Below are 25,334 nucleotides of genomic sequence, written 5' to 3' on the forward strand. Positions count from 1 at the left end.
AGAAGCCGCAGTATATAAAGACCAGAAGCAAAGGGGTGAGAAGAGTCAGTTTTCCCGAAGTTGTCTTACGGATCGAATCGCTGCAATTCGCCAGATCAAGTTTAGATCAGTTCGACAGTTTACATCAAATCTTCAGTCGATATCGAATCGCTGCCAGTCGCGAGCTAAGTTAGTTTAACTTACATTATCTTCGAAGTGAATAAAGTTCGCGCTGAATAAATTAAAAGTGTAAATCCGTAAAAGAAACCAAGGGACTCAGTGAAAAAATTACAATTCGCTTAATAAAAACTCAGTGGCGCAAAAGTTATACAAGTGCTCTCTCATCACTGGAAGAGAGCCGACGCGCCGAGGAGCCCATCTGTCTGCACCTGCTCCGAGAAGGAACGAGCCAAAGGACCGACACGCACAACAGCCTGGCCGACTAAACCACTGACGCAAGGCTACCGAGCGCCAGGGACAGTTGCAATCTTCTGCTGGCGCACACTCACACACACTTACACACATTACACTGAAGGTGTTTTCTCTTGTTTTCTTGCATAAATAAACGTAGTAGTCGCTTTAAATTCTAACCCCGTGTAAAAGTGATTTCGTTATCCGGCTCCCTTTCCCGGGAGGCAGTAACCGCGTCTGCGGTAGCCAAAAGGGAATTCCTTTGTAAATTTAAAATAATAATAATTGCCGAAGATACGAACTCAGCACACCGCAAGTATATTGGTGGGTTGTGCTCGTTCTGATGTAACAAAACTGCATGGGGAAAGGAGTGGCATAACGCGCTGAAAGAAACGGGGGATTAAGAGACGATCGGGCTCATATTACGAAAGGGAACGTACGGGTAGAATTGTTGAAAATTTACCAAAAAAATATATAGGAGAATAGACCAGGAGATACAGAGTGATTGGGAAATAATGGAAAATTCCAACTTTTGGGGCTTTTATAAATTATGGAAGACTATTAAAAGATGAGTGGGCTAGGCTTAGATGCGGGAGTATAACAAAAGAAGGGAGAAAGGGTTTTAAAGATAGGAGCTGCCGAATATGTAGTGAGAGAGAGGAAAACTTTGAACACATGTGGGTCTGTGTTAAAGCAAGGGAGATAATAGAAGAGAAAATTGATAGAGAAATGGAATCATGGAGAGGGAGTTTAGAAGGGAAAGAGCTGATTAAAAAAATAACGGTAAGCTTAAAAGGGATCTTTAAGGCGTAAAGTATAGTTTTTTGGTAAAAAAAAAAACACTTAAAGATCTTATTCACTCTCTGACAAAAGCGTTGTATATGCAAAAATGTATATAAAATGTACATAAATATGTATAGGATGTAAATATGTATAGGGAAGCGTTGAGAAATTATTACTTAAGTGAACATGTAAATTGATGTAAGCTACGAAGGATGAAAGAAGGGAGTATATAAAAAGTGTTAAAGATCGCTGTACATGGTATAATAATAAATAAATAATAAATAATAATAATGCAGAATACAATAATATAATAATACATATAATTACAATACATTGATTTTTTATATGTCCTGTTGGCTTTCAGTTTACTATTGATTCCAATTCACCCCTTAGAAGAAGTTCGGCAAATATACCTCATTTCGGTCACTTCCAGGTCATTTTGCATTTTCTCCGATTACTTCCGGTGAATTTCCTTTTTATTTCCGGTCGATTTCTAGTCTACTTCCGGTCCACCCCAATCCCTTAGAAGGCGTAGTTTTTGGAATAAAGTGAACTAATAGCTGTAGACTATCAACGACCTGACACATTTTAATTGTGTAATGCACTATTTCCTTTTTCTTCCGGATTCCCATTGCTTTTACTTGGCTCTTGTTTACTCCGCTAACCGTTTTCACTGTGCTCCTGTATTCTCCTCTTTTTTTCTGTTTCTCTTCCCTCTTCCACTTTATTCTGAGCAGTTTCCATAGATTTTTCTTTTTCCCGTTATCACTGCCATTGTATGTCTTTGTTGATGCCTTCCAGTTCGTGCCATACTTGTTCCCCTTCCTCCAGCCTTCTATGGTATTTGGATATGGATTATTCGCATTAGTTTATTTTCTTCTCTCTTATCCGTTTTCTCCTACCTGACACTGCTCTTTTCTTTCCTTTCTTTAATAGTAGTCTCCAGCATTCTTTTTCTCGAGTCCCCTCCTCTGCTTTACATAATTTTGCATCGAACTTCATTGCTTTCGTTATCGTTTTTCTCTCTGACTTGTGCCTTTTCGTTTGTAGATATAAGATCTACCTTGGTGTTTTTATATTAAATTTTAAAACCAATTGCATGTATTTTCTCTGAATGCCTTCCAGCTCCTTTTTTCCTTTCCAGCGCCACATCTCTGCTACGTATTCCACAAGGCTCTTCACCAGTGTATCTAAAAGCCTCATCCTTAAAGTCCAGCTATCACTGAAAAGTGATATGTCTAATTTCCATATTATGCTCAATGCCGTGTTCGCCTTTTCCTTTAGCCTTTTTATTTGTCTATCTTCTTTCCCGTTCTCTTTTATTGTATATCCTAGATTTTTAAAGCTCTTCGCAATTTCTTTCTCCTTGTCTTCCTACTTGAGTCTTCCTTTTCCCTCCTTCCTCTCTTATTGAACATCATTACTATGGGTTTCGCTGTGTTTAACTCCAAACCTTTTCTTTTTATTAGATTTCTAAACCTCTTCATCATTTGTTTTAGACCTACTGCATTCGTTGGCAACAGAACCACGTCATCTGCCTATGATAGAGACCAAAACTTCTTTTTTCCTAGCACCAGTCCTCCTTCTTGTATCTTGCTTATCTCCTCTTCTGTATCCGCCATTGCCACGTTGAATAAAGTCTAACTCAACGGGCATCTTTGTCTCACTCCTTTGAAAGTATCAATCACCTGCAGCTTTTCTATTCTTAGCGTGCTCTTTGTCTCTTAATTAATCTCCTCTATACTCCTCCTGATTCTGCTTCCTATTCCCATTTTCCTCATCATTCTCCATATCTCTTTTTTTTTACCATGTCAAAAGCCACACTTATGTCTTCAAAGAAAGCATACACCTTTTCTCCTTACCCTTTTAGTTCCATCTCCATTCCCTTACTCATAATGTATATCGGGTTCACCGTGCCTCTTTCTTTTCTGAAACCCATTTGCGAGTGATCCAGTGGCCCTTCTCCTTACAGCACCTTCTCCAGTTTTCCTCTTATTATCTCTGCGTATACCTTGTAGCCCGTGTTTATGAGTGTGATTCCTCTGTAGTTCCTGCGGTCCTTACAGTCTCCTTTTTTGTACAGAGGAGTTATCATCCCGTTCCTCCATTCTTCAAGGAGACCTCCTCCTTTACATATTCTCCCCAGTATAGTCGTTAGTTCTCTAATTAGTTGTTCCTCTCCCCTTATCCAAGCTCAGTTCTGTATATTATCTGCTCCGAACGCCTTTCGTTTTTTTATATTATTCATTGCTTTCCTGACCTTTTCCTCTGTGATTTCTGCATCTCCCTCTTCTTCCAATATCAAATTTTTCTCCATGAAATCCCTGTTCTCCTTGTCTTGTTCTATTGATTTACTGCACCTCGTCCTCTTTTTTCGCTTTTTGCCTTTCACCAGCTTCCTGAACTTTTTTTCAGTTGTCTTCTCCTGCCTCCATTATTCTCTTCCCCACGTCTCCTTTTTTGCTTTCCACCAATATTCTCCATTCCTCCTTTTCTCTTAAATATTCTTCTTTGCTTGTCTGTCCTTTATGGATTTGCTGAGCCTTCTTACTTCTTCTTTCTGTTTGTGCACTCTTTAGCACACCATGCATTTCTTTTCTTGTGTCCGATCTTCCTTTTTTTCTTCTGAATCGCTTTTCCTACTTTCACCCTCAATTGACTCCAGCTTTTAGCCTCTTCTACTTTTCCCAGTGCCTTTCTGTAATTCTTCACTGCTTTCTCGCTGCGCATCGTCCTATCCCAACATCAGCTCCAGAGCATGGTGGTCTGATTCCATCCTGTTCTTTATCTTTATTCTCGTCATCTTGTGTTTTCCTTACTTATTTACAAAGCCCTACTCTAACACTGAATTCGTTTTACTTACAAGCTGTTTCCCTTCTTTGTTTTTTTTAATCTTTGGTATTTTTAACCTCTGCTACTCCTTCCTTATCGAGTCCACCTCCTTCCTTTCCCGTTCTCGCATTCAGGTCTCCGCACCACAGCACCTTTTCTCCTCTTGCCTTCTCCACCATATCTTCAAGTTCTTTATAGTTCTTCTTTCTTGCTCTCTCTCTCTCTCTCTCTCTCTCTCTCTCTCTCTCTCTCTCTCTCTCTCTCTCTCTCTCTCTCTCTCTCTCTCTCTCTCTCTCTCTCTCTCTCTCTCTCTCTCTCTCTCTCTCTCTCTCTCTCTCTCTCTCTCTCTCTCTCTCTCTCTCTCTCTCTCTCTCTCTCTCTCTCTCTCTCTCTCTCTCTCTCTCTCTCTCTCTCTCTCTCTTCTCTCATGGATACTGTCCCTATCCATATTTCTACTTTCTTGTATTCACCGCCGCGCCTATAAATTCCTTCGACTTCTCCTCCAACCATTCCACTTTACTTGCTTTCTATTTCTGCATTACCGCCATTATTAGCCCCCCCCCCCTTCAGCCTCCTCCTATCTCCTCCTTTTTTCTTCTCTTACTCTGTATTTGAACCCTTTCAGTATTTTCTTCCAGTAGTCCTCCTCTTTTTCCTCTATCCATGTCTCATGCAGGCATACTATGTCAAAACCCTTTATGTATCTCCATGTTTCCTCTTCTAACCCTTTTATCCCTGCCATTTTGCAACTGATGACCCTAATCTTGGATTCCTCCATTTTCTTTTTACTCTCTCAACTTTTGACTCTCTCAACTCTGTTTCCACTCCGAAAAAATCCCTGCGTTCTCTCCTTCCACAGGTGTTCCACTCCGTCAACCAAAATCTTCCTCTCTTCCTTCCTTTTTTTCTCTGTATGTTCTTTTATCTTCTCCTTGTTCCTCCTTTCTTTCCATGTCAAGTTGTAATAATCGATATATGTATCTGAACCCCTTAGGTGGTCCAGCCAGGGTTAAATCCTGCAAAAAACAACATAATATTCGTAATAAAATTTGTTGTTGTTGTTATTTTTTTGTCGGATTTAACCCAGGCTGGACCTCTTAGCGCTGACTTTCCTTTTACGATCTTTTCCTTGTCTTCATCACATCTATTTCTAGTTTCTTCTTTATCCATTCCTCCACCATACCCTTCTGCACGTTTCTTACTTGCCATCCTGTTATTACAATGTTATTTTTTTACTAGCCCTTTCTCCCTCCTCTATCTTCCATTTTATCTCTTCTAACTGTTTGTCTATCCTTCTCATCCTGCTACTTCTCCTCCTTCTAGCCCCCTTCCTTCTGCGCTGTCCCTTTTCAGAGATTCTTCCCATATCTCCAATTTGGTTATCACGCCCTTAATTTCGTCTTTTGTTTCTCTTCCTTCCTCTATTCCTTCAGCTTGCCTTCCAGCTCTTTCTTCATCGCCATTCTTTCTTTCTCCTTTCTGTACCGTTCCCTTCCATTCCATCTTATCCCTTCTTCTCTCTTCTGTTTTCTCCGTTTCCATTTTCATATTCTTTAGCATATTTTCTTCCAGTGCCTCCCCCCTCTTCTTCCAATCTCTTATCATCTTTTTCCTCTTTCTCCTCCTTGATATTCTGCGTGATGCTTTCAATCTTGGGAGTGTTGATGTGGCGATCGGACTGTCTTCCTCCAAATCTTTCAGACTTTTCACTTTCCTTTTATGGCTTGCTCCCTCGTTTACCTTAAAGCTTTCCTCCAAGTTCCTCTGCTTTAGTCCTTGGACCCCTACCCTCCTTTCCTTTTTCCTTACCTCCTCTACCCCTGAATCATCTGGGAGTAAAGTCGCTAATTCTCACTGCCTCCAGTAGGGGGTCTTTAGGCGCTCCTGGAATCCCGAAAGCCAGTTCCTTCTCCTCTTTGCCGTTCCATGTTCCAATGATGCTCCGGATCTGACTATTCCTATAACTCATGCTTCGGCTACCTTTACGCCTCCTCTCTATCCTTCTTTCTCTTTTTTCTAACCTCTCTTATACCCTATCTCTTCCTCAACTTTTTTTTCAGCTCTACTCTGCCTGTTCTTTTGACTTTTATCTTTACACTTATTTTCCTTTACTTACTTTTTCTTTTATTCCTACCTCTTTGACTTTACCTCGCTTTATACTCCGTGAAACACCTCTAACTCTCACTCCCCTTTGACATACAACCGTTAGCCTGCGCATCCTATTAAAACTTCGTCAAGTTTTGAATATATAAATAGTATAAATAATTTAATAACGGAAACTACAATTTGTATACTAAATATGTTAGCAAATAAATAATCTAGCAACAAAATTACAAATAAAAAGGAACTAAGATCAATCAAACAAGGTCAAGTTTATAATATTTCATCATAATAAAGCAAACAAATTGTTTTGTTCAATCCAGGGCTTACTTAACTTAAAGTTAAGTTATATAATGGCCAATTAAGAATAACTCTCACGATACTTACTACGTAACTTGCCATATCTGTTTATATTGTTTATTGGTGAACAACTAAAATTTTATTTTTATACGTCAGAACGTGATGTCTAATTTATTAATATTTTAACTATGAACATACATTATATCGGTACTTATTAGGAGTTTTTGAGTATGCAAAAATTGATATAAATTTTTCAATAATTAATTTTTCTACATATTTTTTATTTCTAAATAAATAAAATTTTCATAACTTATGTGTAATTTCTATAATTTAATTAGACACAAGGAAAAAATATGACATCATATTGGATACTTTTTGTTAACTATATTTACAATAATGTTTCGTGTTATCTAGATTAATAATGTATCTTTTGAAACGGCGTAGGATATTTAATCTGGCACCGAGGAAAAATTCGTGACCCGAGAGTGAGTATGAGGGGGAGATAAGCGCACTCGACGATTGTAGAGGACCCGCAATTGCCCCGCACGTCTCGATTGGACAATCACAAGCCTTCCTTACCCTCTGTAATGGGGTGCCATCAGAGGAACGTTCCTAGTGTGTATCGGGAGACGCGGTGGGAATCTACTCTACGGACTTCACACACTTAGGTAATACGACGCAGCGACAGATGCGCTTGTGAGAAACTACTCTCTCACTCCCACTCCTGTGTGTCGTAGGGCTGACTCGGACAGGTAACTACCCTTTTATCCATTTGAGATAGATACGATGAAGTTGGGGGGGGGGGTATGATAAAATAATATTTGAATAAAAGAAACTGAACATATATTATCATAAACATTTACAAAAAATCGCTGACTACAATTATTAACGTGAGAGGGCGAATTTCCCGGAATACTTTCCAAGAGCGCTATGCTCGTTGCATACTAGGTAACCGGAAGATAAGACGGGAGGAAAAGAACTATCCTTCATCAAACCGCTTAGAGCTTAAGAGCCAGAGAGAAGTGCCTCCATGCTGTAACGAAGCGCCTTATATATCGCCAATGCATAATGCGCGCATATCATTTGACTACGCCTCGGTAGACTAAGATAAGATCACAAAGTAACTACTAGCGCCCCGTAATTGGTAACTTACCGACATTGGTAAGTTATCCGTTGCTGCTCGCCTACCTACCAGGTAAGACCGACGGCTCACATTGTATTCAAATAACTATTTTATAAGTTTATGTAAACAAATAAGTATACACAAATAAGTTGCTAATAGACAACATTTAATTAAAATGAAACGGGCATGTCAAGTTACGTACAACTTACTTTGAGTTAAGTAAGTTCTTGATTAAACAAAACAATGTTTGCCTCATTATGATTAAATATAATCAACTTGACGTTATTTAATTGATATTGCTAATATATTTAGTATGTAAATTGTAGTTTTCGTTAATTATTTATATTATTTATATTTAAAACTTGACTCTTTTCCATTAATCTAATTACTTTTTTTATTTATGGTTACATTTATTACATTTGCTACAACATTTGTTGTCACAATTAATTTTGAGGAATATAAGAATTGTGAAGAATCTATGATAATCTTTCGGAATACATCAAACTTGCCTAACCTTTTATTTTTTAAAATTTAAGTTTTTTTTGTAACACATGCACGATTTTTGCGTTTTTCGTACCAATTAAGCGGGCGAAAAAAAATCTGCAGCGAGCAAAATAAATTTGTTGCCCGCTGACAAAATTAGCTGCAAATTTTTAGTTTTTGAGTCTCATTTTAAAAATTTTGAAGATTTTAAAATGCTTTGCTGCATAGTCATGAAAACACGAAAATCCATAGATACGTCACAAAAAATATTATGTGCACCAAGGGCTAAGTGTGTAACGTTGTGTGGTTTGCAGTACTCGTCTTCGGCACGTGCGATTTCCCCTTAGAATCTTACTGCAAGCTCCACACCGGTCTAAAAAAAGCCCACTTTACGCTCCTGGTACACAATATACTAATAGATTATTACGATTTAAAAATTTTAAATTTTTTGATGTGATTTGTCAGAATGAGTTCATTATTATTTAATACATGAAATACATATATTGTATTGAATATAAACAAGTTTCTCAACAAAGAATCATATTCAAAAGTATTATATTTTTTAAAATAAATGTATCTGAATGCGTATACTTTTAACTACTAAAAAATAGTTGTGAAGATGAATTGTGAAATTGCTACAATCCGTACGGTAGCATAAAAAACGAGGTCGGTTGGGGTATATAGAAATGAAGAAACCAAGCAGTAAATACTTTCAAGTGAAGTAGCGTCGCCAGAGTAGAATAAACAAGAATTTAAAAAAATGAATGAATAAATAAATAAATAGATAATTTACCTGAGTTGATTGCCTGTTGGAATTCTGTACATAAACTTGCTGCATGGACACCGGTTGGGTTTGCAAATGTGTTTGTTTACTCATATCTTGTGATGGCTGATTATGTACCATAGCTGTTGACACTGACGAATTTGGCGCTGATTGAGGTTGAATGTTTGGCCCTGAAGATGTCTGAGATTGTCCACTTGATGATATTCCAGGGGGTACAGATGAAGCTTGGCCAATAGGCTGTATAGTTCCTAAAGAAGGATTTCTACCTCCTTGTACCGCGATTGAATTTGCACTACCACCCACCTGCCCAGTTGCTTGGGCACCAAAATTTTGTCCAGGAACATGAAAATCTGATCCTGCAACAAAATCAAAACAGAAATTAATTAAATACTAGCAATAGATGCCTGGCTCGGTTGTATTTCGCTGACGATCGCACACACACACACACACCTACCTATATTATATATTTGTTTTGAGCTAAGGTGAGATTCAGCCCCCCCCCCCCCTCAAAATAACGTAAAAACGTTTCAAAAACCGAGTTATTTTTAACTCTTAAAGCCCCCTCCTCACCCCTCTTCTGCCCCCCTCCCAGTCATACTTCATTCGACATTTTTAGTAATAATATTAATTATATTAAAAGTTCTATTTTTTTCACGCCACTCATAAGGTACATAATAGATCGCTTTTTTTCTCTGGTGACAAAAATTTTAATGTTTTAGAATTAGAAATGAATATAGAATCTTATGGTAATTTCAATAAGTAATGATGTATTTTATTCATGTATTTTTAATACTTTATTCTGTAAATGCGGTCGCGAATTCCTATTGCGTGCGCTCGTTTAGTCGCGCTATGTTAGCTTGGCACGCAAGCGCAGTGTTGCCAAGTCGTGCGCAAAGGCGCGCGTGAGACACTGCGCGTGAAGGTAGACTAATTCGGGCTTGCGACCAGTAAACACACGTGCGCGGAGACCGAACTAAAGTATCCCGGTAAACGTATCGTGTCAACGAGCATCATCCAAGCAATCAACTCCCATGGCTAGCACCTTCGATCTCAGCTTGAGGTCCAGAAGTAGCTACCCGTAACGGCTAACGTCCGTGGGCAGCTCAAGCGTCATCAAGGGATAGCCGTGGCGTAGTATTTTAACAGATAGAGAAACTGCACCGTGACACGGCGGAATCTTCGCGGCCAGTTGCCCCGTTACAAACTGGCGCCTTAACGATGCAGGTAACGAGTGAGAGCGAAGGAGTCGGTGACCATTAAAATAAATTCGTGTAGCAAGAAGGAAGAATTAGCTCGTCTCGCGGAAGAAAAATTTCATCGTGGAAATTCAGATTGAATGCGAGCGTAGCAATAGCGGCGAAAGGATGACAGCGAGCGAGCGTCACGGACGTAAACAACGGTTGTTTACATCGCGCGCAGCCGAAGCGGGCGTCAGTCCGGCGAAAGTGTACAGAGAGTCCGAGTGTATTAGACTCGTGAGTTAGATTCTCTCGGCGGATCGGCAGAAATAACAAGCCTAGTGGCAGGCTGGTCTGATTTCGGAGTAAACTAGCGAATTTCGTTTTCGTTGTGTGACGGAAAAATGACGGACTGAATTGATAGATTTTTGGACAGACTCGTATCAAACATAACTCTAGCGCAAATGACCGAAGCAGAGAAAATGGCGGCTCTGTCGTTCGTATCTACAGGCGTAGCCGCAGAAAGGTACGAGAATAACAAAGATGAGTGGCAAAGCTGGGAAGAGTTCTATACGGTGGCAGCAAGATGGTATGGCACGAACAGGCGATTCCAACAGCGGACGCAGAGAGAAGATATAAAGGCGCGCACGTGCCCATGCGCGATTTTGTGACATGCCTGGGAGGTATGATGAAGAAAATAAAGCTACAACCAAGCCTGAGAAAACAACTAGACCTGTTACATGAAAATCTGATACCAGAACTGCAAAGGTTGACCCCTCGTATGAACTGCCACGACTGGGACAGTTTCCGAAGAAGCCGAAACCGTATTGGCGAGCGGGCAAGAGTACCGCGCAGCACCACCACTGGAGCAAACTTTACTAGCATTGCTTGCGTACGTCTCATCGACAAAACGCAAACAGCCTGGCGCCGCAGCTGCAAAGTGGTATAAACAATTACCGGAAAATTACGCGGCGTTGGCCGAACCTTTGACTCGGCTGACAAAAAAAGATTAGCCGTTCATTTGGGGCGATGAACAGCAATCAGCATTCGAGGCGATAAAAGCTCTTATCGCCTTGGCTCCAGTACTGCCCGTGCTTCGATCAGCAGTTCGTCATACAAACCGATGAAAGTGATACAGGGCTCGGCGTTGTGTTGACGCAGTGCATAGACAGACAAGAGTGAATACTCGAATTCGCCAGCAGAGTACTCACCCCACAGAGAGGAATTACACAGTCAGCAAATGAGAATGCTTGGCCGTGCTTTTCGCCGTACGCAATTTTCACCAGTACATCAAAGGTTATAAATTCGAAATCATAACCAATCACACAGCCTAAGGTGGCTATGTAATCTGTGTCAGCTGAGTAAAGTATAACAGCGCGCGCTACCAGGTTTCATGGGAAAATGCGTGGTGCAAAGGCCTTGGCAATGGGTAGCCGGAGATATTATGGGCCCCTTGCAGAAGTCTGCTAAGGGTCACGAGTACGCACCCATCTTCCAAGGTTCGTTTACTTGATGGATAGAGTGCGTGCCACTTCGCAAAGCCAACGGCAAAACAACACTTGCCGCACTCAAGGAGAGAGTAATTTTGAGATTCGATGCACCTGAGGTGTTTCACTCGGATAATGGTACCGAATTCAAAAACAAGACAATAAACGAGTACTTGGCAGAGCAAGGAATCCACCACTCGTACTCACCGATACATCACCCGCAGGCGATTTTAGTGGAATGAATAAACCGCACTGTCAAGAGAGAAATTACCACATTTACTTAAGATAATCATTGAGCACGGGACGAGTACCTTTCCTTCAACACCGCAGTGCATGCATCTACGGGAGTTTTGCCCGAGATGATGAATTTCAGCAGGTAGCCGAAAATGCCAGCATCTTTTAGAGGGAAAGAAGATCAAGAGGCTGCACAGTAGGAGGCTGTGGAAGCGTGGCGAAACTGCCTCGCCAAGCTGTCAGCTCTGCCCGAGCGTGCAAAGGCCCTGTGCGGCGAGTCGCAAGATCGCCAGGCGGCATTTTTCGATGCCCGCCGACTAACGCCAACTTTCAAAGTTGGTGACGTCGCCAAGAGTAGACACGTATTGTCGTCTGCGGCGCGGCGCAATGCATCACGGCAAAATTGGCTTTTCCGTACATAGGCTCATATACGATTACGGTCCAAGTCGGCTCGAATACATTCGAGCTGACCGATAAAAAAGAAAGAGTGGAAAAACTAGGAACGGCCGAAGAAATGAAGATCTTTTATGACAAAGACGACGAAAAGGAGGACGACGATGAGTCTCGACCACCGGATGATGCTTGCGAGGTAAAGGCGATGAGCGACCCGCCAGAAGCGTAAGAACCCGAGCCTGAACTCAAGCTGACAAACGTAGTGGCGGGAGGGAAGCGCGAGCACGAGCAACGGTCCGGTAAATACTGGTCGACATCTGCGGCGGCGGAGAGAAGTGGCGGACCCGTAAACGGAGCGACCCCGAAACCTTCTCGCCGCCTGTGCGGGCGACCTCGGAAAATTGTAACGGCGAGCGCGCCGACGGCGAATCAGCAAGATCGAAAGCGTAAGCCAGGCCGATCTAAGGGCTCGACTAAAGCAAATCGGCCGAAGCAGCCGAAGCCGACGGCGTTATCACCTTGAAAGACGTGAGCAAGGCGCCACGACGAGCGATTGACATCATCATAATATATTACATTGACATCATCGTAATATGTTACATTGACACGGGCGCGCCACGAGGAAGAAATTAGTAGTGTGTGATGAGCATACGGACTTTGACATGACCTCAACTAGTTCCAACGAGCCACGTATGTCAACTAAAAGACATGTGTAAAAAGTACAAGGACGAAATTGAAAAAATCAACAAGATCTACATATTACTTAACAAGGAACACAAAAAACTTCAACAGAAGTATGAAGGACTACTGGCAGAGAAAAAATCCAACGATGATGATTCCACGGAAATAGAAAATACTAGAACTAATGAGGCACTTGTTCAATCGTACAAAGAACAAAATACTTAGCTTAAAGATATGAATGAAGAACTAAAAGACAAAAATGCATTATTAAGGAAAATGCTAGAGAAAGAGAAAGAACGACTGTCAGCAGCAAGGAAATCCTATGCTGATATTACAGCGTCTTAGCAAAACATTGAATTGCCGAAAATAATACCTAAAATAGTGGTCAGAACAAAGAATAAGGACGATCAGACAAATCTAAAAGAAAAAGTAATGAAGTTCTATTAAAAGACAAATCAATACAAACCAAGAAAATACAGTTCACTGAAAATGAGGTTAAGATAAACTGCATGAATATGGAAAGTGTAAAGGCAGCAGAAAAACAGTTATCGACTAAGCTATCAAGCTCTTGTAAAGTGGAAAAAGACCAATTAAGAAATCCTATAATCAAAATAATACGAATTGATGATTTTAGCAACACGGATAACGTTACACTTGAACATGACATAAATTCAAGAAATTTTCCTAACATAGCTACAAAAGGTAAAGTTTTACACTCGGCTCGTAGAAAATACAACAAAAACACAACAGTGATAATGCAGATAACTGCTGAAATACATAGTCAGAGACAACAAAGACAGAATTTCAGTTGGCTACCAGAACTGTAGAGTACTCGATATAATAAATATAAAACCATGTTATAAATGTGCTAGATATGGTCACAATGGATTCAAGTGCGTGAATACGCCGCCACTGTGCCTGAAATTTTCAGGTAGTCATCTCACACAGAATTGTGATGGGACAAAACCCTTATGCTGCCCAAATTGAAAATACAGCAATGATAAATATGGTAAAAAATATAGTACTGATCACGTAGCAACAGATAGTAAAATGTGTGAAATTTTAATGACAAAAATAAAATTACATATTGGATCAACTGATTATAATATCAAACCCTATCTACCGAGATATTTCGGTAAGGTAGATTTTGCTAATCGATAACGAGTAGACAGTGTTACAAGTAACTTGAGATCAGCTATAGGAGGCAGCACGGACTCTAAATGAGTTACGAGGTCACGAAGAAGCGCAAGTGCAACATCAACATCATAATGGATCAAGATCTAAATCTGAATGAAACAAGCTTATGCGATACACCATCTCTAAATAATCGGCTAAGGTACAATGATAATATCATACTAAATGTCAATGTAAGAAGCTTAAAAGCTAATATCGGAAAACTGAAATGCTTGATCGAGAGCATGGCTGTGAAACCATATGTAATTGTATGCACGGAAACGTGGTGTCTGGAGACATCTCAGGTCTTTAAACTGCTGGGTTACAGTTTATATTATAATGATAGTAAAATAAATAAATCGAACGGAGTAGTAGTTTATATACAAGATAACTTAAAAGAAACATCCGAGACCTTGGTGTTGGAGACTTGAGGGTTCTCAACACTACAATTAAAATTCATAAAGAAAGTATTGCAATATCAGCTATATACAGATCTCATGATATACCTAGGTCAGATTTCGTATTAAATCTGAAAAATGTTCTAAGAAACAATCTCTTTGGAAAGAATCACATAGTCATAGATTTTAACATTGATAAACAATAATACCATAAGTTAGGAATTCTTGGAAAATTTGTTAGAAAGGACCTACAGGCCAAACTTTGTAGGTATTACAAGACCAACTGTAAGCAATCCTACTAAGGGAACATGTATAGATAATGTTTTTGCTGAAATTAGAACAATACAAATACAGGCTTATAAAATTTCGAACACATTCACAGATAATTATCCATTATGTATAATTTTTTAAGAAGGACTAGATAAAATAGAAGAAAAATGTTGTCGAAAAGAGATTCAACTACGAAAAATTACGCAGTTACGCATCTACAATTAACTGGCTAGACGTCATAGAAATTAGTGATCCAAATAATGCTATAGACAAATTAATCTGCATAAACAATTGCATTACAAATGCAATGAGTAAAAGTAAGAATAGTAGCAAAGAGCTAAAGCCTAACGATGAGCAGCGCAAAATTGAATATAATAAGTATAATAAGATTCTAAGCAAAATAATTAAGAAAGCCAAGGTTGAGTATAAACAAACCAAAAAGCCTTCTTGTTGAGTAAGAATAATCTTCGAGAATGATGGCAATTAATTAATGACAAATTAGGCAAAAAGGCAAAGAAAAACAACGGCATTGAATATATAATTGATGATGGTAACAACAAAGTTGATAATGTAGAACAAATAACAAACAAAATGAATGTGTTTTTCTGTGAAATAGGGCCTAAATAAAGTGATAAAATTGAAGTACCAAAGGGTACTCCAAAGATAAAACTTTGTTGTGCCTATATTGACTTTATGGGTTTCAATGGAGAGGCGCTGTTCGCTTCGGCGATCTGTGAGACGGTTCTGAAATCGTTACCCTTAAGTCGATACTATTCCACAAGGTTGTTAATTAATTGATTATTCAAATGAGATTTAATATAATAAGGGATTATGAACTCGGAAAACTGGAGAACCGGCGAACCGGAGCACGCCAAAATGGGTTTCTCTCTAATATAATAGAGATTATGAAAACTGGAGAACCGAAGAACCAGAGAACCGGAGATCGCCAAAATAGATTTCTCTCTAATATAACAGGGGATTATGAAATCGGAAAACTGGAAAATCGGAGAACTGGAGAACGCCAAAATGGGTTTCTCTTTAATATAATGCGAGATTTTTATCAATTTTGATCATTTTATACTCATCTGATTTTACACTCATATCTAAAAAAAAGATATTTTAAATCGAATTGTTTGTCCATGATTTGCAATCGGATGAGAATGGTGATGTGAAACAGTCACCACTCTTCTCAGTCCTGTGCGCACATATGAATTTAGCCTTTATTGAAGAGTAGTTCACATTTGCTGATCATAAATAGAAATTTGATTCTATGTTTACAACATTAATATAATAAAAGAGGTCCGGGATACCAGGTAGTGGGAGAATATTATAATAATACTTAGTTATTTCGTTCCAATAGCAAAAATGAATATATTCAATAAATAGTCTTTTTAGAGAGAATATTGCGTAAATTGCAAATATACTTGGCAACAGAAAAATTTATCTATTCGCTTTGACTTTACAATACATTTGTAGATCAATACGCTTTACGTTTGCGTTATTGAATCTAGAATAGAATTTTATGAGTATGACAAATATTTGAAATTATTCTAAGTCCTATCTGATACGCTTGAGTTATGTTATCAGATTCGACTCGACAAATTTATAAGTATTTTGAAATACGGAAATGTCTTTAAGTTTTACCTACTCCAGGCGTAAGTTGCTCATGAATAGGGACTAGCCCCCCCCCCAGTCCAGCCCGCAAATATGTATATACATAAATAAAAATAATACTATTGGATAGATCTGAATTTGCTCAGTCCACCCACGTTATTATTTTAATTTGCCTCGCCTTGGTTTTTATAGGAAAAATCAAAATAAAAAATTGAAATATTTACAACTTTGGAATACTTGTACTCTTTAAGCGAGCACAATAATAGACTTATATGGCAAAAAATTGCTCAGGGGCTACTTCAATTTGCCCTGTAGCCAAATATCAAAAATATTCAATTATTATTATGTAAAAAATAGAAAAACGATTGCAGATTATTACTCCCTGAATTCCGACATTACAGATTTTTCGTTGCAACTGCGTCACTATTCTGCGCATGGTTCGCTGTTGTGTCCAATACGAGAGAACTTTTCAAATCCACTCACGTTTATAATAATATAATCGATTTACTTTGCACATGTCACAATAATAATATTACTAAACCAAGCATGTCCCAATCATATGTTATGATATGTTAGTTTGAGGGATCAATATAATTCTTATATCTCCGTTATTTTATAAAATAAATCGGTAAAAAACCTCTTTTGATAAACACAAAAAAGAACTCTAATAGTTATAATAACATTTGATATTCATGATGTTTGAAAGAAAAGTTCAACATTTAGTTTTTAAGTTATAATGGTTAGGATAGTTCGCGGAACGCATCTAAAATCACTACACTGAAAAAAAAACACAGTCATTTCTGCTGTAAAGTTCGGTAGTTTTAACCGTTCTGCCACCGTAATGACTGTTCAGTAAGAACAACGGTGAGCCACTGGTAGTTTTGGCGAGTCGCGACTCGTAAAATTGGTCGCTTACGCGGGACACCAGCAAAAACGACCGAACTGATTCTTTAAAACTACTGAAGTCTATGGTAATTTTGGCGAATCCTCGTACAATGACGGATTACTGGTGCGATTTCAGTTAAAATGGCTGAGTTTTTTTTCAGTGTAGTGATATAAAAATCGCTAAGAAAAAACGCACATGCGTAACTAAAAATCTTGTTTTTAACGTATTGGTGAAACAATAACGAGCCTAAGTAACATTAAAATCCATTAAATAGAATCTGAGATATAAGCAATGCAGTTTTTAATTATGCAAAGTATACAGGGTGAGAAAAAAATCATAAACAACCAAAAGAAAGAGATTAAGGTGCTATGTAATGCTGACTAAATCCAAAATTTGAACTTTATTGCTTTTTTACACCAGTTATCGTGTCACGTAGAAAAACGACATTTTACAGTTATTGATGTTTTTCTTAGGATCTGCCCCATGAAATTACTCAAAATTAAAGTGGAGTATATTCCTAATAACTTTCAATAACCATGTTTTTTTAGAAAGATTCAGCATTTAGTTTTCGAGTTAGAACAATTTCAAAAAATTGCGGTTTATTGTGCATAATAAAAGAACGACGAACGATAACATAAAATTTCCACAGTAAAAAGATAGGTAATTTAAATCTTTTTCAGGTACATATCAAGCGATTTACTTTTATAAACTTTTCCAATAACTTTATTAGAAAAAACTGAAATCTCAAAACTAAATCGCTAATATAAAAAAAAAACGCGTCCACAATATGTAAAAACGGACTTTTTTCTCACTATGTATACTAGTAAAAACAAGGAAAATGAGACTTGGTGGGTTGAAATCCACTGAGTAGAAGCTGAGATACAGGCGCATACGAACGAACACGCACACATACATCCGTACGGACATTTGCAAAAAACGCCATTTTTCGAATAAAAATGCATCAAAACACACTTCCCATGTGTTTTTAAACAAACTCCAAAAATTACTATTACAAGGCTTCCCTAGGAAGGAAGCAAAAATTAAATTTTTAAGAATTTCATTCCAATATAAAAATTACTATATGAGGTAGTAAAATTTAATACAGAACAAGTATGACCTCCGTTACGATATAATATAGTAATTTTTCCTCCATATGTTGTAAATTTTAATATGTAGTTTTCTCAGTGTACTATATAAATATTATACAGAAAGGTTCATGGTTTTATTAATATTGAATAGCGATCATTTCCAATATATATCTTCCTGTATTATATAGTTATTTTGGCTATACTCCCCCCACCGCCCCCACAGCACCCACGCCCCTCCACCTACCCCCCCCCCACAGAAATAACACAAATTTGTTATGATTAACTTACTCAAAATGTATTGTTAGTTCTATATTTAAAGTTTAAAATGTATTTTAATTAGCGTATTTAGAGACTGCTCTTTGCGTTATCGGGCTTGAGACCGTCATGTTTAAAGAGCGGCGTTGGCTCAGTGGTTAGCGTGCTAGGCACAGAAACAACGCCGTTCCAGGGATCGAGGGTTCGATTCCCGGTGAAGTCACTCGGATTTTTTCTGAGTGGTTTTCAGCGGGAAAAGTACCCTGGACACCGGCTGTTTCAAGGCGGGTTTTTTCCCGAAATTTCCCTTCAGTGGACTTTCGAGTTTTCCCTTGCCTTACGCGAAGCAGTGGTAGGGACTATAGTAGAATGGTCGATAAAGTAAGTAAACCGATCAGATGCACTAAGCAGGGAACGGCAGCCTTACCGTCGGGGAGCTGGCTCCTGAGATATGGACCTTCTCCGGAGAGTTTTACACTGAAAGACGGACCCGATGCCCTCTCAAGGACAGAGAGGGTTGGCTTAACCAACTCGGTGCGAGTCTGCAATATGTCCTCACCGGAAATGTCTTCCAGGAAGGTTATAAGGCAGGACGGAATTTGAAAGGGAGATGTAGGATAGGACCTCGTGCAGGGCAGAAGTTGAGGAATAAAAAAGGTATAGGATTGGGAACTACTTCCACACAGAGGTGGTGGAAGGTCCTCGCCAGCTGGGCCGAAAGGCTGCGGCGGTAATAGATGAACAAAAAAAAAGTGAGTTTAAAGAATTTAATGACTTATTAGAAACAATCATTATTATATATAATCATTCAGTGAAACAATAATAGACAGTTTTCCACCCTGTTGGAGATAGTCTTATAAAAAGAAGTATACTTATAAACGGTGAAAATATAACCAGCAATAAACAGTTTTCCACACCACCCAAGGGGTATTGTCAGAAGCACATTATATCAATTCCATGTACTTTAGGCGCGTTGATTTTTTTTTGCTTTTTTTATTTTATTGTATAAAAATTACCAATAATTTCATATAATTTTATGACATCAAATTATACTAAATTATGGTTATTGTTAAAAATGACAAATTATTCAATGGTAAAAAATATATTTATTAATTTTTTCTAAAAGAAAATTATACTATTCTTACTTGCGCGGTAAAATTTGGCTTATTCAGCGGCAGGCGCATGCGCAGTCCACTATATACTCTCCTTTGACGTCAGAACCGTCATGAAAAACGGCGCAAAGGACATTTAAAAACAAAAGTTCGTTGTTATATAATATACAAGGAGTTTCATTTTAATCCGACCACGACAAAAAACCATAGAAAAACTAATTTTAACGAAAAATGACCTTAACAAAAGTTGAAGGGGGTAAAGGGGGCCATCTAATGACACCAACACCTGTGACCTTGAACTCGATTTTCAAGGTCATTTGAAGGTCATTGTATTTTTTTAACGGGAACCCCTATTTTTGACCTCGGAATACGGAACAGCGGAAAAAATTACGTCGGAAATGACATTTCAAGTTTGCCTTAGTGACCTTGAGAAGGTCAAATAAGAAGTATCAGCCTAAGATTGTTTTCCTTTCAATTTTTTCGTAGAATTATCATTTTGTTATTGTAATAAACATTAAGAGAATAATTGACTTAAAATGTGATTATGCTTTGCTGACTTCAAAGCCATTTTGTAAGGTCAAAAGTGCAAGTACCTGTAGATGTCAATAATGCTCGCCGATATTTAAAGGTTCGCTGAAGAACACACACATAGACACACATACACATACAAAGTATGTAGATATTCAAATATTGTTGATAAATTCATTCAACTGTAATGGGGTAAGACTTGACGATGAGAGGAAACATCGTCTTTTTTTCCTGTTCTAATTACCGGTTGTGTTATCGGATGGTATTTTCAATATACTGACCATGCTTTATAGAAGAAATTCGTATTCTTATGAAACAGATCAATTTTTCAGATTCGTCAATTTCATAATCTAAATAAAACTACTGTTCAGTTTCATTCGAATACTTTTATTGATCTGCTGCAGCAAAAAATAATGTTGAATTTTAATGACCACTGATTTATGTATAAAATACAAAAAAACTTTTTTCAAGTTTTTCAATATTTAGAGATTTTACTACGTTTATTAGTCTTTTTCTTGCCAAGGTTTTCACTTTTGAAAAAAGTTTTTTTGGGAGATTCCACATCTTTTACAAAGCATATCCTCCTTGCTATTGCACTTCATGAAATCTTGATCTATTCGATAGACAATAAGCTACTATTGCTTTAGACATTGATCGCATCGCGCATATAACCGTATAGCATTATTATATGCATATAATCGCGTGTGTCGCCGAGTAGCAGACGAACGTCGGTAAAGTAGATGAACCACTTTAACCACTGGTGTATAATACCTAATATAATACTCACCGGAAGTCACGTGACCGGAGGAGACGAACAAAATCGGGAAAGGATGGAAGCTCTGAACGAAAAGAAATATACCGAGCAAATTTTCCACTTGCAATATTAAGTTAATAACTTAATATTTTTGGATGAATCTTTTTAATCATGAAAGATTAGGTTAATATATTCAAGTAGATACCAACAGACTGCGCATACGCGCAGTAGTAATAATTTAAATGCTCTCGAGATTTTTTTCAAGGTTAAGAAAACCCAATTTCAAAGTATATAGGGTTGCGCCGCCGACAAATCGTACTTCGTACTTTTTCTTGCCAGTGCGGCGCTGTCGCGCCCCTTGATTTTAGGGATCGTAATGATAATAATATACAAAATTTATAAGTTAAGAATACGAGTAGAAAATAATAATCAACGGGACTTTTTTCGCAAAAGCATTATTCCAGCTAAGGAAACAGACTAATCTATTCCCGATAAATGCTGCACTACGGGATAATACTTATTTAACATGGTGGGTCAGTATTTATTTGTTTCTGTTCCTTTTTGCGTGTAACGGGCCTAATCTTCAGGCAGTTCGACACTGTAACGTACGACAGTCCCGCCATCTACGATATATTGTATGATACTTATGACGGTTTATGTCGTGTTGTTAAGGCCTACAGTTTGGGACTTGCTGAACGATGACAGCACCACGGTGTGCTCTCTCTGAAATAGATATGTTCTTATCTAAATAGTTTTTAATTCTGTTACTACGGTTGAATATGATTTATATTTATAGAGCAAATTATACCATTATGTGCGTGAAAGTATAACATAATGTATTTTAGCAAATAATTAATTTTATAGTGAAGTTGCCTTTGATTACTAATGGTGTTATTCTATAGTTACATTTATGTAGTTTATGATTCGGACCGTTTGTTCAATTTTAATATTGAAGTTCACACTCCATACTCCATATTTAGTTAGTATTAGATTTTAGTTTGTTTTGACTTTTCAATTTAAAATTGTAAATTGTATTGCATATATTGTTGGTGCATAATAATATTGTTTGATAGTTATTATTTTTCTCTAATTATTAGTGATATATGTGCGTGTATGTATATAATTTGTTGAATTGCACAAGTGTTCCATGTATGCGTATCCTGCCTTCAATAAAGTACTTCAATGGAATTATTGGATAAGTGATTTATTATAAATAAAAACAAAAATTATTGTTTAAAACTTTTTCTATTAAACATTTACTTTGTGGAATTTATTTTATTGTTTCAGGTTCTTCAATGTTTATGATGTTTGTAGCAGATGGATTTTTCTATCAGCCATTTGACTAGTAAAGTATATGATTTTTAATTTATTAAAATTATTATTTATCTTGTATATATTAATGATTTTGCTGCATTTTATTGCAAAGCATAATGTCATTGATATTTCATTATAGTCAAAAATTGTATAAAAATTTGTTTACGGATAAAATTATGATTAAAATATTGTTATTATTTTAATTTTTATTAGTATTATTATTAATTTTTCAATGCAATAATGATTGTTATTTATGATTATTATAATTTGCTATATATATATATATATATATATATATATATATATATATATACACGCGCACACATATGTATATACGGTGATAAAAGCAATATAAGTGACTTGCTGCTGTCAGCCATAGCAGGGCAGTACAAATTTTGTGTGCGACATGACAAAGTAGTGGTTGACAAAGACAAGCCTCTACCGTTCACAGGCTTACAGGATACGGGCTGTGCAATAATATATTGTGATGATGTGTGTGCTTTTAAAAAAAAGGAGTGATAAGAAAGTAACAGGATTCACGAAGACATAAGAAAGAGAAGGTTTAGTCAGACAAAAGATAAAAGGAAGTAGGGTAAAAAAATTCTCAAAATTTAGTCTAGGCATGGTGTAGAGTTTAAGTAAAAAAAGGTAGTTCAAGCAAGTATGAGCAATTATGTGTAATATAAGGATATTTTGAAAATTTAGTCTGAGTGTTGTGCAGAATATCGTATATTCAGTATATATAGTGAGTTTGAGTAAAAAAAGTTGATTTAATCAAGTATGAGAATCGTTACTCGGGGGTTTTCGAGGTCGCAGAACACGAATATCGTGACAGCAACACTCCCCGAGGTACCTGGTGTCCAGACGGACCTTGCCGTTGTTATATTCGTGTTCAACGACCTTGAAAACCCCCGAGTAATGATTTTCGACCAAATATGTAGTTAATTTCCCGTGAAACTCTCGGAGACGACGTTCGTACTGTCAACCCTGGGCACCAGGTACCTTGAAGGCCGTTGCCGATGCCATATTCGTGTTCAGCGACCCCAAAAACCCCCGATTAACGAGTTTCGAGTCGCTATGTTACAATTTCCCGTAAAACTCTCGGAGACGATGTTCATGCGGTCTACCCTGGGCACCAGGTACCTCGGAGGTTGTTGCCGATGTCATATTCGTGTTCAGCGACCCAAAAAACTCCTGAGTAGCTCCTAGTCTCCTCGGAATGCAATTTTAAAATGCATATTATTCGTTGTACTGCTCAAAAAATCGACAGTCCATTGCTTAATTTCCTCGACTATTAGTCTTATAACATAAACACAGACACATACAAGCTTAGGCATGATTGTTGAAAATGGGTACGGGTCACCGAGGATGGAATAATCGAAGGGCAAATAAATCTTGAGAACAAAGGTTTTTTTTTGTAAAAAAAGTGCGACTTGCCGTCGCGAACTCTCGTCTCTGTCTGTTCGTCCCCTCTCTTGCGCGGGTCGCGAGGGGCTCATGCCCTCGCGCTGCACTAGCGCCCCTATCATCGTCTCATTACACGACTGACATAGCGGGAAATTTAAAAATACGCTTACATTTTTCACAATGATATAGCGGACCATTACCCGATCATCATTGCAGTAAAAAAACTGAAGGAAGTAACTATAAAACCATACGTTTTATTAAACTACAAAAAATTAACAAATTCTGCAAATTTTAGAAACTGGGAGAAAATTATATCGATGAATGATCCAAATTTGGTTGTAGATAAATTGTTGAACGTGAAACGCTCCGACTGAGCTCTATTTGAATATATATATTTTTTAATGGTCTGGAATGTCATGGTGTTTGAATCTCTTCTGAATATGAAATTCAATTTGTATAATATTAGTATTTCGTACTTGCGGCTAACGTATTGTAGCCAAGACTAATATAGCTAAAAAGAAATTTTATGTTTGAATTGTATTTTAAATCTTTTACTTAAACAGATGTATTACTATTTAAATTACTCTCCTTATCTAAAATTTTCTGAAAGACGTAGTGTCCTTGAAACATTCTAATGTAATAAAAGTTTTATAATACAAGTGATTCTTAAAGGACTTATTGCCTTTAAGATTATTATGTATTACAAGAAGGTAAAGATGAGCAGCGTTGTCTAAGTATTTCGTCCTTAACTAAGGTATTGTAGCCAAGGCTATTATACCTGAAAAGAAATTTATGTTTGCATTAATTTAAACAAATTTTTCACTCAAACATACGTATTCCTGTTTGAGATACTCGTCTTAACTGGAACTTTCTCCAGAGACGTAGTGTCTCTAGAATGTTCCGTTTGACAAAAAGTTTTGTATAGTTGACCTTCAGAGGACTTAATTTATAATAATTAATATATATATATATATACACATTTATATTTAATATAATTTATTGTTTTCTACGTTATCAGTTAGAATTTTAATTTAATTTTATTCGCAAGAGTAAGAGACTGGACTTAATGCCAGCGTTTTAACTCGCGCCCAAAAAAGATTGCTCTGACCGAACTCTATTCGGAGAGGGAGCGTATTGCTCTGTTCCGTTCGAGCTCGGAGGAGCTGGATGTGGCACCTTTTATCCAGTGAGGCGCTACTGCGCCGAGCTACTGCTGCGCGCTTCCCCTTTCAGTCCGCCGCTGATGCTGCTCGCTGATTGGTTCGACGCTGATCACTTTTTTGATGTACTTCCTAGTCGCGATAGTTTTTCTGCGCGCGTCGCTCGCAGTGCACACATGCCAGGACCGTTACAAACGAGATCAATCTATGCGTAGAATTGGCAAAAACAAAAAAAAAGGTTAAAAAACACACTGGTAGGAAAAACGATAACTGATGCAACAGTGAGGTCGTGTGAAACCAAATAGTTTTTATATAATTTATGGTGCAGAACGATCAACTAAAAACACAATATAAAGCTAATGCTAAAATTTTGGATAAGGTAATTACCGACGCTAAAGTAAAATATGAATTAAATCTTGTTTATAACAATTCTAATTACCCAAAAAAACTTTGGAAAATAATAAATATAAAAATCGGAAAAGTTAAAAAATGCAATGATGCCATAAATTACATAAAAACAAATAATCAAAAAATTACCGATAAATTCCAAATAGCACAAAATATAGATACTTTCTTTTGTGATGTAGGTAGAAATAAAAGTGCTAAT

General features: G+C 37.5%; 1 protein-coding gene across 1 annotated transcript in view; it reads right to left on the minus strand.

The window, feature by feature from the left end:
* The window catches only part of LOC100499172 (uncharacterized), a gene marked incomplete at its 3' end in the record, with an annotated part of 193,488 nt that overhangs the window by 158,715 nt on the left and 9,439 nt on the right, over positions 1-25,334 (minus strand). The window contains 1 exon segment of the mRNA NM_001191046.1: positions 8,805-9,151. Coding sequence (NP_001177975.1) covers positions 8,805-9,151 — 347 coding nt within the window.

Source organism: Nasonia vitripennis, assembly GCF_009193385.2.
Source record: "Nasonia vitripennis strain AsymCx chromosome 1 unlocalized genomic scaffold, Nvit_psr_1.1 chr1_random0002, whole genome shotgun sequence".
NCBI classification, from domain to species: domain Eukaryota; kingdom Metazoa; phylum Arthropoda; class Insecta; order Hymenoptera; family Pteromalidae; genus Nasonia; species Nasonia vitripennis.